The 16,006-nt window shown below is 41.0% G+C and overlaps 1 protein-coding gene across 6 annotated transcripts in view; it reads right to left on the bottom strand.

The window, feature by feature from the left end:
- LOC146548621 (uncharacterized) overlaps window positions 1-420 on the bottom strand; it is a 73,824-nt gene extending 73,404 nt beyond the window's left edge. For 2 of the 6 annotated variants that reach the window (XM_085261428.1, XM_085261431.1), the window contains exon 1: window positions 186-419. In XM_085261428.1, the coding sequence (XP_085117554.1) occupies window positions 186-213 (28 nt within the window). In that variant the 5' untranslated portion in view covers window positions 214-419. Of the gene's footprint in view, window positions 1-185 lie in introns of all 6 variants that reach the window. The other 4 variants (XM_085261430.1, XM_085261432.1, XM_085261429.1 and 1 more) reach the window with 3 other exon arrangements.
- Window positions 421-16,006: the final 15,586 nt, after the last annotated feature.

The raw sequence follows: 16,006 nt of genomic DNA, 5'->3' as shown, positions 1-16,006 counted from the left end.
TGGGCACGAAAAGAGCAGAAGACCACCGAAGCGCTGCAACTTCCTGCGGGATAATTAGCGATAAGTAAACCTGGAAAATCACACATGTGTGTCTGTTTCATCTCATTTCTCTTCTTTTAAATTCTCCACATGCATGCATCCATCCATCTTGCCACATGGCGGGATATAAAGAAGCGTGTCCTTACTGATTGTCCGGGATCCTATGCAGCCCATGTTGTCTTACAGAGGCTCGTTCAGCTCGGGGAAAATAAAATCCATCCGTCCAGCAGGCATTTCTCCCCGGGTCTCTTTCTCTGCGCGTTCCCCCTCTCCTCCGTTCTCCTCTCTGTCTTCTTCACTGTCCTCCTCTCCTCCGTATGTGAGAAGCAGAGAGGGTATGTATGTGCGTGTCATCCGACTCTCTCTCTCTCTCTCTCTCTCTCTCTCTCTCTCTCTCTCTCTCTCTCTCTCCGCCGTACCGTCGTCACACACTCCGGTTTCCCCCAGTCACTGCTGATGTTGCTCTATCGCTCTCCCTCGCTTTGTCGCTGGCACGCACACACTAACGCGGACACGAACACATTGTCTTACATGGAAAGACAAACACAGTCATGCAGAAACATGGATGTGCACACGCGTAAAGGACGGGCAGCAGAAGTTTCTTCGGTGCTCTTATTTCCGTAAAGGTTACAAAGAACTTTCATCCAGATTTTACATATTTAGTCGCCACTACCAATGCAATGCAACACTCCCATTCCGGGAAAGACCCCAGAGCATGAGTCATGAGGGACACCCTCATAGCCTAAAAGTAGGACGCAGATCTGATCTGATCGGGATATTTTGCATATGTTGAGACCCAAACTCAACCAAAGAACTGCACCTTCTACTTCAGTGATTTTCATCAACAAAATATCTCTGAAATGTGTTTATTGGTTCTCTTTATTTCTTTAATTTGGCCAAAATTTTTACTTTTGCTTCAGTGTGTAAAGGTTTGAGAGGTCATATGTGAAGGTCAAGGTCAGTATGTGTTTTTGGCCATAACTCAAGAATTATGACAAAATCTCCTACAAATACCTAACAGGATCAAATGAAGCCATGCCCGGCGTTTTGTCTGTTTGTCTGTGTTTTTATTATGTCCTGAAAAAAAAAACATTTGTGGCCAATTTTAAATGGCAGCCTGAGGAACAAAAGAAAGGTTGACATTTAAAAAAATCTAGTCATTACTCAAATCAAAGAAGTCAGACCTGATTAGAATTTGGCAGATTTCCCCTTCAACGGCATTTCCTGTTGCATCTCCAGACTGCTTTCAGTGTGTTTGCTATTTTTAGATCTCTCCATGAAAGCCTATTATGACCATGTGTACTTGTGATTTCAACTATAGCCCACTAAACTTGTACAGAGAGCAAACATCAGCTTCTCTTTTAAAACTGGCCCGACCTTCAGCAGTTTCCATTTTGACAAGTTCACTATTTGCAAGTCCAAATACAGCAAAAACTACAAATGTAAATGTGCCGTTGTGGACTTTCTTTGCCACAACACCAGTTTCCTTTACAACATGCCCAGCTCACTGGATTGGTTTCCTGAGTCTTCAACATAAAATAGAAAAACAAGTCTAAATGTTGTCAGAGAGCTTTAACGATAACTAAGTAGGCTCTCTACTGTCACCTTGCACAAAAACACGTTACTTCGTTTATTGCACTGATACAGCAGCAGAACAAAGCTGCTCTCTTTGGCAAATATGCTTCTTTAAATCTAAAAGCCATCCACCAGACAGAAATGAATATTTAGCTCAAATGATTCCCACACGTGCAGTTTTTCTTCACAACAGTGTTGACAAAGAAGAGTTTCAGCTACAGATACAACTTGAAGGGCCAGATGTCCAGTGTGTCATAACATTGGAACCAAATCTGACCAAAACAACATTTGCATAATGAAAGTATCCCAGAATAAGCCTGAGAGTCTTTGCTGTCGGCCGCTGTGATGCTAAGTTTGGCAAACGTTACTGTTTCACTTTGTCCACACAACCTTTCAGTGTGAGAATCATTTGGTGCTTTGAAGTATCTGAAAAATATGACAAATAAAAGATGTTTAAACATATTCAGCTAAGAGTTTTAACGTGACCAGTAAAATGATAAGCATGGGGTTGTACTGCAATATCCTCACATCTTCAACTCCATAATCAGCAGAGAATTGATGGTGTTATTAAAGGGCGATCGTGTGATTAGGGGCTTCAAACGTTAGTCGATCTTGATAAACTGCCTTGTTGAAGTAAACATGTTTATAGCAGTGAAACACACATTTGATCTCTCCTAAAACATTCCCTCTTCTTAACAACTGTATGGTGGGTGGAATTTTTATAGCTCATTTATTTTCCAGAGCCTTAAGTTAGGGGGTGACCACTTTGACTGACCACTGTCAGCATGCTAGGCTTCACCAGTCACTTCCTGTTTTAATTGGATACAGATATCAGTTTAAAATCCTCACTCTTACTTTTATGTCTCTACAAGGAGAGGCCCCCATTTATATCATCGAGCTTCTTCACCCTTACTCTCCAAACCGGATCCTTAGATCCACTGATAGCGATCTTCTGACTATTCCATGGACCCGTTTAAAAAAAAAAGAGGGGGGGGGTCGTGAAGCCCGTGAAGCATTTTTGATGCAATTATCTGCATGATGTTACATCTTGCTGTGTGGTACAGACATCCAGGAAGTTTGTGGTTCAGTCCTGTTGAATGAAACTTGAGTATTTAATTAGTTAGCTGATAATTAGCAGTAAGAAGCAATGTGTGCATGTGCATTGCACCTGTACAGGTTATGGATGCAGCTCGATAACCAAGCATGTAACTTTCTCATGCAAATGTGGTCATTTCAGGCTCCACAAAACTATGATTCCATTGACCAGAGCAATGGTTGAATTTTTCCCTGTTGCCACTGAACACATCTGTTGTCAGGAAAACGCATATGACATATTTTTCTGATTTTTTTCCATGAGTGGATCACTTAAGTGCAAATCTCTGTGTTTAACTTTGAGAACCTGAGACCAAAACTGTTCATATTTTGCTGCACTCACAGCCCATGAGCTATACATCTTTTCATGGCTTTATCTGCACCTTTCAGCTACTAATCCACTCATATTAAACCTGTCTGCTCAGCTCTGACAGCGACATCCTTACTCATCGTTTGCACCCAGACGCCCGCCCATGAACCATCTGATGCACATTTCTTTCACCATCATCGTTGCTGGTAGGTCTGGAAGTTTTCATTCCACTTGGCTAAAGGTGAACAAGTGTTGATACGAGCGGCATCTCATGCATGTAATGTGCATCACGCTGCAGCCTGTTTCGGTTGTCCTGTTTGGGCTTTCCTCTCACTCCCTCATCTGTCTCTCACTAACAATGCAGTACAGTTGTTCCCCTCCTCCAAACATCTCTGCCCTGCCTCCCTTGCTGCCTCTCCCACAATATGAATATGAAAACACGCGGTGATTCAGCTAAGCAGTGCAGCAGGCGAGGAAGGACGGGGCGCTCTGGACTCTATTAACTCAGATCTCCATTTCAGACGGATAACAGAACTCGACTCTCTGAACTCAACACTCAATAGATATCTGACCGAGCTGGGGGATTGGAAAAATAGAGTTCAAAATATGTTATACTGTGACAATAAACTCACATTTTATGCAGGAAAAAGCATTTTGAAGCTACTGAGCAAGCATTTCTGTCATCTCTCTTAACACTGATGCATATCATCAGACATCAGAAGAATATATTTAAGCTTTATAGGATCATTTATCTTTATTGCAGCTTTGCAGTTTTGTTTCGTAGCATGTGCCATCATTCGTAGCCTTTCACCTCTGTGTTGGGTGGACCTGTTCTTTGATCAGTCCTGTTTCCTTTTGCTTGATGTAACTGGATGAAAGCATCAAAACCACCTGAAGAAACGACAGCTGACGTTATCGTGATTAGTGACAGGCCTTAAAATCTCACGTTGTTGTGTTTGAGTTTTGGTTCCTGTGTATTTATCTACTTTAGTTCCTCATGTTTCTTATTGTTGTTTCTATCGTTCCCTTCTATCCCGTCTTCTTCTGTCTCACTTACAGTCACTTCCTGTTTTAATTTTCTGCATCTTAAGTAGCTCTACTTCCTGTCTCTGGCTTCTGTCGCTTGTCTTCTTTAATTCCCTAATTCTTTTCACCTACGTCTGTATCTCATTCAGCTCATTTTGTATATCGTCTACCTCTCTGACTGTGTTTGTCAGATCCTGGTTTGTGTTAGGCTTGATTTTTGTTTTTTCTACCACTTTTATAAACAGATCATCTTTGCCAGAGTAAAGATTGACTTCATTTCTTCATTCAGTTTCTCTGCAGATGGATCCTCTTTTGAACAAAAACATGACAGCAGAGTATAAAAGCTGATATTCAGTACTGTACATCATTGCCTTGTATTTTGTTTCCAAGGATCTAGGCATTCTTTAAAAATGTTTAAAGTGGTCGTCAGAAACAGTTCTCAAGGTTTTTCTGAAGATTTGCCAAAGTTCTTCTTTGGACATCAGCTGCTTTTGGACCTATTTTAATGCCATGTCAGTTCTTGTACTTGTTCATTTTCAGAGGAATGTGTTTTAGACCCAGCGCTAAAGTCAGTGGCCAATAAATAACTCAATCATAAAAAGCACCCTCACTCAAGTATTAGTATTTAGTATTTATTTATTTATTGTCATTGTCAAGAACAATGAAATTGCGTTTGGGGCTTCCATACAACCCAAAAAAAAGAAGAAAATAATAAATACCCCTTAAAACCCAAGTGTACATATTTAACCCAGTGTGACTCCAATGCAATAAGACAATCCTTAGCAATAATGTTCGTAGAAAGGGATGAACAAACATTGGATATCTTAGCATGGTGTGCAAAGTGTCTTTGAAAGGATGAGGAAACTAGACAAGTACAAAAATACAGTTGGATTTTAATCCACCATGCGATATTTTGTGGCAGCATGGTGGCACGGTGATTAGCAGTGTTGCCTCATATCAAAAAGCTCCTGAGTTTGATTCCCACCACCTGGCCAGGTGGAGTTTGCGTGGGTTCTCTTCCTTCCTCAGACATGCAGTTAGTGGGGTTAGGTTAATTGGAGACTGGTGATCAGTTATGGATCGAAACAGAACCAATACTAGTGAGAATCCAAAGAAAAGCTTTGAATTTCCTTTTAAAAAGCTGGAGAACTTTTCCAGAACACTACTTAAAGAAAGCCTGTCTCAGATAGTTCAGACTTTGTTGAAGATTAAAGGTGCTCATACTAAATATGGACTTGTTAGAATTGAACAGAACTCTGTTCGTACCTTATATACTATAATTTTCATGTATGTATCACATTTCAACAAATTCCTGCACTTGTTTCCCATTTTTCATAGTAAAATATAAAGAAACGAGGGGTGGCTCAAGACTTTTGCACAGTGCTGTATAAGGCCCTGAAAGCACTCATACTCACAGGGAGCTAGTCAGAGTCAAACAATACTCTGAAACTGTCGAACACAGAATGAGTCATTCTGCTTTTACCTTCAACTTTCATAGCTGAAAATAAAATGAATGGGACACTGGTGGGAAGTGACGTCTGTGCCCTGAGCTTTGCCAGATGTGCCCTGAAATTAAAAAGAATAAAAATATCAAGTCCAAAGTTCAGCATTGCATGTAAAAACATGGTTTCGGGAAGCTGGGTGCTGCACGTACTGTGTACTGTAGTGAGGAGACTCGTGGTCTGATGATATTTGCAAATGCTCCCGTTTACTCTGATCAGAGGAGAAATGTTGACTCATATCAGCAAATTGAAAGTTGTCTTTGGCGGAGAGATGCAGAGCATATGGGAGGTTTTCTGTTGAGAATTATTAACAGTCATGGGTAGAAATGAAGAGATGAATGGGAATTAGATGGAAGGGGAGCAACATAGAAAGAGCAAAAAAGGGAGGTGAAACCCAAGCAACTGTGGATGCTTTCCAAATAAAAACTCGCCTGAGAGAGTGAAGTGATGGAGGGATGAAAGAGAGGAGGAGGGCGAAGTCTGAGTCATGCTGAGAGATGAGGAGAAAGAATTCAAGCAGAGAAAATTTATGGGGAATATGAGCTTCTGTAGGAATAGAAAAAAAACTTCAGATGGGTAAAAAAAGTAAGAGACGGAGGAAAAGGGGTTATTAGTATTCTGGCTGAGAGAGGAGAAGGGAAGACAAGAAGGAGGTAGAGGAGGAGCAATGAGAGACGGGTGAGGTGACGGTGCAAAAGGAGCAGAAAATTAATGGGAACTGACAAGAAGGAGAAATGTTATGTGTCTACATAAAGACAAACAGTGCTAACTATTTATAGCTGGGAGTGTGTTACTGAGTGTGCATGATACTTAATTGTACAGCTGGTTGTGTGTGTGTGTGTGTGTGTGTGTGTGTGTGTGTGTGTGTGTGTGTGTGTGTGTGTGTGTGTGTGTGTGTGTGTGTGAGGGAGAGTGAGGGACGTATGAGCACAAAAGAAAGTGATGAAAGGCTTTTCAGAGGACAATAGTTGTTAAATTGCTTTTTAGCACCAAAACAAATGGAAGAAAACCACATGACGGAAATGTGTTGAAGCGGAGTCCAGTTGTTTTCTCTGTTTTTTCCAGTCCTGCAGGCCAGATGTCCCCACAGTAGTAAAAATGTCCTGCTCATTTCCAGCACTTTCATAGTCCTCATCTTATGCTGCTGCTCAGTTTGTCTTATGTCTGAAACAAACTGTTACTGGCTCCTTGCCTTTTAAGACAGCTTTATTCTGATTGGCTTCCCTTCACAAACACAGGATCTGATGACCTTATTAGGAATGTCTTTTCTCTGTGACATCACAGAGTGCCAGGAGTAGAAAAAAATTATAATTTGGAGTGTAAACCAGGTCTTTTTATCAGTCTGAGCTCCTCCTCCCCTGAGCTCTTTAATCAAGGGACATTATACATGTTACCTAATGCTCTTACTCTCTGTCTTTTGTTGCCTTTTGTTATTGTTGGAGTCAAATTGTTAAATGTTGTCATTGTGTTTCTTAAATTTGTAAAGTCTTAGTTTCAAACTATAGGATCAAAGATATTCCTTTGTCTCTGACCACCTCTCCAGCCACTCTGGTGCTGGGGGAGGTTTTATTTTAAGCACATCCTATCTGAAAGATCTGTTTCTTGTGTGGAAAGCTTCCTGCTTTTATGATCCTTTTGGTGAGCAGGAGATCACACAAAGGCAACCCCAAACACATTCTCACGTACACAAAACACACACATTCTTGCACATGCATAGACGTGCACACACCTACACACATAGTGCCTTCTTTTAGAACCATAGGGGGGTTTACGAGGGGAGGTGCTTGTGTAAACTGTTTTCAATCAGGCCAGGGAGGGGCCACCATCCTCCATGACTGGTTTGGGGTGAGGGGAGTTTCAGCTGCTTGTTTAAAAGTTGGTGGATAAACTGTTTTGGGTTTCTGAAGTGGACACAGTTTGAGGACCCGTGCTTTAACCAAACGCTTTTCTGATTGGCTGACTCCTCATTTATGTCACACATGTCTTCTCTGCCAGGAACAAGCTATTGTAGCTCCTCCCCCTTTAAATCAACTTATGAGTGGTTCACCCAGAAAGCCAGTAAAGGCGTCCTGGCCATCCGAGAGGCCAACAACAAACGTAAGCACATGCATGCATATACCTGTTCAGGTATATGCATGCATGTGCTGCAACAGTGTTTTTTAAGCACAAAAAAATATTGTGCTGTATTGCTAGTGGTGTGATAATTGCTATACCTATTTAAGAAGCGAAACAGTTTTTTCCCTGTGTGTCTTACTTTACTATGCAAATTCTGACTTTTAAGGTGCCTGGAGCGCAGCATGACACCTTAAAGGTGGTCACCGTGGAGCTGGTCAATGGCCCACCCTGTCATCATGTGAGTCTTTGGGATCATATGAGCAAAGATGTGAAGTGAGGGGGAAAGTCCAGCTGGCTTTAACTCAACCACTAAAATTACTGAGAACTCACAGAGAGAAAATATCCATTTTAGCAAATTTCATCAAAAGATCAAAGTGTCTATTTCTGGCTACCAGCTCCATCCTATCTGTAAAAATCAAATGACAAAATGAGGATCATTAATCAAACACCACAAATATATGCATGTGCAAGAGTTCAAGGTCTGATCAAAAATGTGATTTGATTTGTTCCCACTTCATGAAAGTCTCCGAACCAATTCAAATCAAGACAAGTAAATAAATGAATACATGTTCAGATTAGGTTGATGCACTTTTTCCCTTTTACCTAAAACTAAACAAAAAATAATAATAATAAAAATACAGCCACTTCTTTTGGATGGAAGAAGAAATAAAGAAAAGAATATATGTGAGTAACAAAAGTAATTTATTTTCTATCTAAAAGTAGCTCAGCTCCAACCAGATTTCTGTCTGTTGGTTTCTTTTTGGTAATAATGTTTTTTGCAGAACATCAGGCTGTCTTACTATGATCAGAATTCATGCAGTCGCCTCTGGCTGGTTTTTGGAGTTGCTAAGATTAGCTTGGGAATTAGCTTCAGGTTAGAGGTTTTTGAGGGAAAGGTCGGGGCGGTTCGTCTTCAGAAGATGTGTTTAGATGAAGGCAGCAGTGTGGCTGTCTGCTGAGTAATCCTGTCCTTGGCAGCTGGAGAGGAGGACTTACTCCTTAAATACTCACCCTGACTGCTTAAAGAGCTTCAACACACGGGGTTTCCTCTGCGGGGCGGGAGGGGCTCATCAGCTGAATATGTGGCTTTACAAACCTGTTGCAGTGCAGTAAATATAGAGCACACCCTTCATAAGAGCAAAATGAGTTTGCTCTGTTCATTTATTTTTACAAATATCACCTAAAACAGTCTAAACGATCATAAAAGAGTTACAAATCAAAGAAGGGGACACAAATGCAGGATGTTCAAGTAAAATCCAAACATTTCATGTTCACCATCAAATTCTCCCTGCTGGCACTGTCCTGGAGAATTGGATGAACCCAGAATCTCAGTTTCTAAGTTATCAAGTATTTTTATTTTCACTTGTCCTGGTAATATGAGCAGCATTCACTCTAGTTTAGCTTCATTTTGAGTCCTGAGTACCGTTTCTGCTCATTTCCAGTGCCGTTTATTGTTTTTCCTCTCATAACAAAGATAATTATGGCCTCTGTAGTAGCTTTAGCATTTGCACATCCTATAAAGTTACCCTAAAGGTTTCTGCTTTAATTCAACCTTGACACCTCAGCATCATTCTCTGTGATATGAATGACGATTACACAGTCACATACTAACACACACACACAAGGCCCAGCAGCAGGTTATAGGCTTCACAGAGCTCACAGTAAATGCCACAACCATTGATCCCATACTTGAGTCCGGCAGAATCGATACTCTTTGTTTTCAGCTCACAGTGTCGTCCCCGCTGCTCGGCTCCCCGCTGCCGCCAAAAGGCCTCCGAAGCAGCGTTTGGGCTGCTCGTCAGGCTTCAGAAACCAAAACAAAACGGCTCCAGAGGGTCGAGTTCACCGGCTCTGTGCTGAGCGGGGAACCAAAGTGATGTAAACGAAAGTGCGAAAGCATCCAGCTGAGGAGAAAAAAGTTGAATCCTCCATTCCCGGCTGTTTCCGTGTCTGGCAAGGGTTTCATCTGGATAAGGTCCCATTAGTCAAGCACACCTGAAGCCTTCACTATGTAATCTATTCTTTTTCATGTTTTATGTGCCATACTCTGAAGTACATTTAAGATATTTTAAGTGATATTTTGTATTTAATGAGAATTTTGAAGGTGCAAGCATTTCATGATATTTCCTTTCTTGTATCTTGTATCTGTCCTATAGTCACCACTGTCTAGAAAAGACAAGTTTTAGGCAAATGTAGAGAAGAAGTAACTCCAGGAGGTGTTTTTTTGTAGTCAAAGTCATTGTACTTCTGGCACAGCAATGAATCTTAGGTATATACATTATCTGTAATACCTCAGATTGCTTCCTCTTTCTTTGGGTTTAGCTAAATCACTGTTAGTAGCTGCAACACTGTTAGCAGCTGAGTGGCGCAAAGCTCAGAGAGCAGCGCTCCCCTGCTGTTCTCTCATCTGACTGACACTGTGACTCTGAAATAAAAGCTGCAGATATTAAATTATCAGCTCTACTCCTCCTCACTTTGCTCAACACTCAGGCGTCAGAGGCAGAAAACGGCTCCGAAAATTTAACTATCTGCTCGAAACACATGTTGTTCACCATCTGGCTAAATAAATTAGCTTTCTTTCTCCCATTTGCGGCACACAGAAAGCCATAATATATGATGATAAAGAACATGTGGCCACGTCCAGGCTAGTGCCTCCTGTTAGGAGGGGTGAGGCCGATAGCACACAGCCTTCAGCCACAACTGCCTGTGCTGGCACACTTTTCAGCTAATGCATCTCCGCCCCTGACTCCAGTATCAAGGTGGATGAGTGTGAAAAAAATATAAATAACCCTATAAAGTTGTTATGAAGGGCGAAGCAGTCCACAGACACCAGCACTGTTTTTGTAGGAGGCTGCTAAGATGTTTATTTCTGCTGGAAAGTTGGTCATTTTAACAGGAGAGTGAGTGGGGCTTGACTCCCTTTTGAACAGAGCCTCTAGTGGCCAACTGAGGAACTTCTGTTAATGAAGCTTAAGCGTTGCTCAATAAGGATGATCTGTAATCACTCATCTTCCTGCTTTCCTAGGTGCTTAGTTTACATCACTAACACTTTCCCACAACGTCTCAGTCCTGACATCTAGTCCAATCATCTTCTTGACTTCTTGTCTTTGGGCCAATCGGCCTCTCCTCTGCATGGCTAAAATCTGTGCTCTCTATCGTCCTCCGCCATGTCCACCTCACCCAAGTCACTGAGAGCGCCATCCAAACCTCAGTCTTCATCTTCATCACCAGTCTCCAGACTCAGGGGGTCCTGTCCTCAGTCCTGTCACTGCTGGGATTCCTTTCTGTCATGGTGGATCATCTGAGTTAAATCAATTTCTCTGTCTCAATAAATCTAGTTCAATTCTTCCAAATCATCTCTCGTTATTAAACTTTCAAACTGGCTTCATGTATTTTTCAGCCCCAAAGATTGCTGCTTGGGTAATAACAGAGAGACATCCCAGTGATCTGAATATGCCCCAGGAGCAAGTGCTTAGCGATGATGAGGAAGAGGAAGGACTCCCCACTGGAAGAAATTTAAATATTTATATTGATGTAGATATTGAAAGATTGTCCCACAAACAAGGTCATCATTTTTCCTTTTCCTAATGACTTACCTGATTAATTAAAGGTTTTACCCTCTCCACCTTCTTGTAGTGCAAAGTGGCACTACACTACACTACACTACACTACACTAACAGATTTTGGGGGGAATAGAAAGTCACAGAGATTGTGTCTTTAGATCATTTTATGTTTTATAACAATTTAAAACAAGCACCAATTATCTGCTGTACCAGTCACAAGCCAGTATTGTTTTAACCTACACTTTGTCTCTTTTTTGTCATCATTCCAAAACAAAGGCCCATTTGTTGTCTCACTGCTTCAAATTTAGTTTTTGGAGTGTAAGCTAATAAACTGGGCGAATGAATTATGAATGAAAAATCCCACACAGCCCACACCAGCCTTTGCCAGCAGCATCCATCCCATCTCATTTACCTCTCCTCTCACCTGGTTTCCTGCCAGTTATCCAAGCATCCTCTCCGCAGAGCTGATTAGAGGCCCCTTCCTGTAAAAGAGGACAACACAAGGACGACGCGCTCATCGTCTGCCAGCACAGCTCTTAGATTTTAGCCGGTCTGGCCGAAGCAGAGGTTGCAGCTCGATGAAGATGGATGGTCTAATCCATCGTGCGGAGAAAAGGTGGGTTAAAGTGGCGGCTTGCAAAACTGTCTGTCACACATTTAATGAGCTAATCACGCACTGCTCCAAGCTTGTGCTTATGATCTGCAAGTCAGCTGTTATTTCACTTTATTTATCTTTGTGTGTGCATGTTTGTTTCTCCTCAGCTGAAACCTAAAAATGTGTTTCCTTTCTTCTAAGCAAAAGGCTGTGCTGATTATTAGGCATGAAAAATGATTTAGATTTGCTCCAGAAACTTACAAGATTGCTGTTTAAGTCTCATTTTTTCAATATCAATCAATATTTTTATATAAACTGTGAATCACAGGACATGTGAAACTGTTATTGATGAGCCGGTCCTGCAGTTCTGTGCAGGTTTATAGTGATTTATGTTGCTTTTCTCTTAACTGCTTTTTTCCTTTTCTGCTTACAGATTCTCAAAGCCCTGTTCTGTGGAACCGGGTACAGAAAACCCTCCAAGCATGACCTGCTAAGGACAAAATAACTGACAGGCAAATTTAGAGATTATATCTGGTAAACCTGGTGGAATATTTAGAATATTTGTATTTGTATAGAGCTTTACTAGTCCCTAAGGACCCCAAAGCGCTTTACACATCCAGTCATCCACTCATTCACACACACATTCTGACAGAGGCATGGCTGCCGAACACTGGCGCCACCGGGCCCTCTGACCACCACCAGTAGGCAACAGGTGAAGTGTCTTGCCCAAGGACACAACGACCGAGACTGTCCAAGCCGGGGCTCGAACCGGCAACCTTCCGATTACAAGACGAACTCCCAACTCGTGAGCTACGATCGCCCAAAGTAGAGTTAAAAGAAAGATAATCTTTTATATTCATTCCACATTCATCAAGTAGCATAAATGGCATTTTGTGAATGGATGACATCTAAATGAGTGATCACGCTGCTCTGTGACTGACGAGTGTATAAATAACCGAGTGTTTGTGAAAGAAATGCAAGTAAAAAAACAAAAGTTAACTGAAATCATGTCTAAAAGTTGTTATTAAAAGGTGATTTTATCTTGTTTTTTGTAGGATTAATTGCCTGTCAAAACCAGAGACGAGAGTGGGTAAATGTCATAAAAGTCAAGATAAAATCTATAGTTTCACTCAATGCAAGTTTAACAAACTCAAACTATTACACAACAATCAGCTAATCTGGCAGTAATCAAAGTAACAGGTGCCTTTTTGTACATGAAACGCCAGATTTTCATTCTGCTTTGCAAAGAAACTGTGTGCTGCTGGAATCAGCCATCAGCAGACGCGTACACTGCAGCCATAAAGGACGGACACATACAGAAAACAATACTCTGGTAGTCTCCGGTGTTTAAGCGATGCTGAGCTGCTACTAAGGGATCCAAAGTGTGCCATGACAACATCGCCTCCACCATCACGTGCCTGAAATGTTTGAGCTTTCAAGCTCATCAGACCAGGCACTGAATTTCCAATTTTCTGTTGTTCAGTTTTCAGTTATTGTTCAGGTGAAGCTGTGTGAAAACATTTTCACCCAAACACTCACTGCATATTTTCTCTTTTTCTAACAATTCTCCATAACAAGATGGTTGCGACGGAAAATCTGTGTAGATCAGCAGTTTGTGAAATGCTCAGAGCTTCCAGTCAACTCTGAATGTTTCATGGTTGCTGCAACATTCAGAGTCACACAAGTTACCTTTTTCCCCCAATTAGATATTTGTATTAATGAGCAGTTGAACAGGTGTACCTAATGAAGAGACTGGTGAGTATAAGCATCAGAGAATAACAGCTCCTAACAACAGGTTGGAATTTGTTTCTTTAAATTACCCTGAACTACTTTCACCGTGTTTAACTGTTCTAACCTTAGACGTATCTAAGCTGTCTGCCACTCGGACTGCAAATGCTAAATCCAAAGTAAGATGATATTTCTGCAACATGCTGGTTTTCTTTACGAGGAGCTGTCATATTGTCCATATTTTTCTACAGTGGATGCTTCATCATGTCTTCCGTTTATAATTAGGGCTGGATGGCTTCTCCAGTCTGCAAGTTGAAGCTTTTTTGGCAAAATAATGAGCCCCGAATTGTCCCCAATGGTCCATCAGATTATATGTGTGTGTGATAGTTAGAAAGCTAAAAAAAAAAAAGCACTTTATAAGAAGCCTTTATAAGCTTGTAGCAGCAGTTTGAAAGCTCAGAATACAACAAACTGCTACATTTATTTAGTTCCTCATGCCACAACTGTCAGCTGATGTTGGTGTGCTTGTGCAGTCTACTCAGTTTGTTTGCTTTAAATTTAAAAGAAAAATTATTTAAAAACTTGTCAGTCAGAAACAGAAGTTTCCAGCGGAGCTCTTAAAGTTTTGTACTTTAAACCACATCTCAGAATCTGTCTGTGCGGTGAGGTTTACTCAGATGTCCTGTTGGCTTGAGCCGACCTTTTTTCCGGTAAAGAAGTAACTTTGAATTCAAGTTAATTGAAACATTTTGATTCTTCATCATTTTGTTGAACTAATGAACCCGCTTGTTTTAGCTTTTTAACATTTCAAACATTTGGTTTCATACACTTTAGTCATGTGACCAGAAAGTAAAGATAAAAGCTAAAAAGTAGTATAAATAAATAACAATTATTTTTTATCAGGAAGGTTTGACTTGAGCTGGTTGCATGTGGTCTCACTAGAGGGCGCCAAACAGCAGTGAAAGAGAGGACCGTTGATTTATGTGAGACTGGAAATGTTTTTGTCTCCTTGCTCGTCCACTAAAGTTTCAATTCTAGAGTCTAGAAGAGGAAAGCCTTCCCTCCTCGATTCCTTCTCTGTCTCTTTTCTCTTTCTCATCACCGGTGTGTGTATTGATCATTGTCTCCTCTCTGGCTCACATCTGTTCCTCGTCCCTCTTTTTTTGTCTCTGCTCTGTAGTTTGTGAAATTAGATCATCTCGTTTTATTCACAGGCTTCAATTTGTCTTGATTGGGATTTTTAAAAAACATCTACAGGCCAAATCCTTTTTTTTTCTTGAACTAATAGATCATTTATTTATCATTATAAAAATTGATCTATTTGATGTAGCCCGCCTGTCATACAAATCTTCTCCGTCTGGTCAGTTAAAAGCAGCACGGTGTGCTTTGCTGTGCATATTCTCACGATGGTTTTCTCTGTGGCTTTTCTGGTCTTCCCATCACACACCTGCACTTGTTCTTAGGAGGAGCTTTTCTGTCCCCTTTATTATTTTCACTGGACACCAGCTGCTCCAGTTTTCCCCCCAGAGGATTTTATCATGTACCTATGAAGATGATGCAATTGCAGAGCAACAAAGATCAGCAGTGCCTCGTTCTGACAGACGTCTGCTGCTGTTAGAGAAGGAGCTTGATAATGTCTGACACGTCTTACTGGAGTACTGGAGTGGAGTTGCTGGCCCTGGAAATGTAACCATGCACCGAAGAGTCATTTAAAATTCAAACGCTGTTGTTTCTACCTGCAGAGCCTCAAACGTGGCTCTCTGTCCTGGTAACAGTGAGGGAGGAGCCTGCAGTCGTTAATAAATAGGTGACACTTCATGTGTGTTTAAGGCCATCAGATAAGAATCTGAATCGGTTTTAATTTACAAGCCAGTTCCAAAAAGCAGAAACACAATTCAGTGATCTGCAAGCCCTTTTTAGCCAGAGGTGTAGATTTCAGTGAGGAGCAGGGGAAACATCCCCGCTCCTTCCCCACGATAAAAACACTAAAGAATCAAAAGACTCAGAAAAAATGTTAATGAGTATTTGTAACATGACAGCTCTTCATTAGAGTTCTGAGAGTTTAAAGTTGATCCATTAACACATTAAAGGCTACTTAGTCTATTCATTTCTGACACTGTCCCAGTTCAAGGAAATAAGGAAATCTGTTTAGTTTGCTGCCAAATCAAAGTGAAATTCATTGTAATCACTCAATATTTTTGGTGACAAATAACCAACACAAAGATCAGTTTTCTCACAGCTGTCATTCCAACATGTTACAGAAAACTGATCAAGGACCCATTTAGGATCAAGCATAAAAACTAAATAAATGTAAATTCCTGCGACCATGCAATGCATACTCACGTCACGTCTTCTCCATGTGGTGTTAGTAAGGTGCAGCTTAACAAGGAGCATATATCAAACACAATCCTTCAGCAGAGAATCTACACCACACTCAGATTTCATTGTAAATAAAACGTGG

This window comes from Mchenga conophoros, linkage group LG22 (genome assembly GCF_057382185.1).
Source record: "Mchenga conophoros isolate Kocher_MC1m ecotype Shallow Benthic linkage group LG22, M_conophoros_male_GT1.1, whole genome shotgun sequence".
In the NCBI taxonomy this organism is placed as follows: Eukaryota; Metazoa; Chordata; class Actinopteri; order Cichliformes; family Cichlidae; genus Mchenga; species Mchenga conophoros.
The sequence above is the reverse complement of the archived record's forward strand: the minus strand, read 5'-3'. Positions and strand labels throughout refer to the sequence as shown.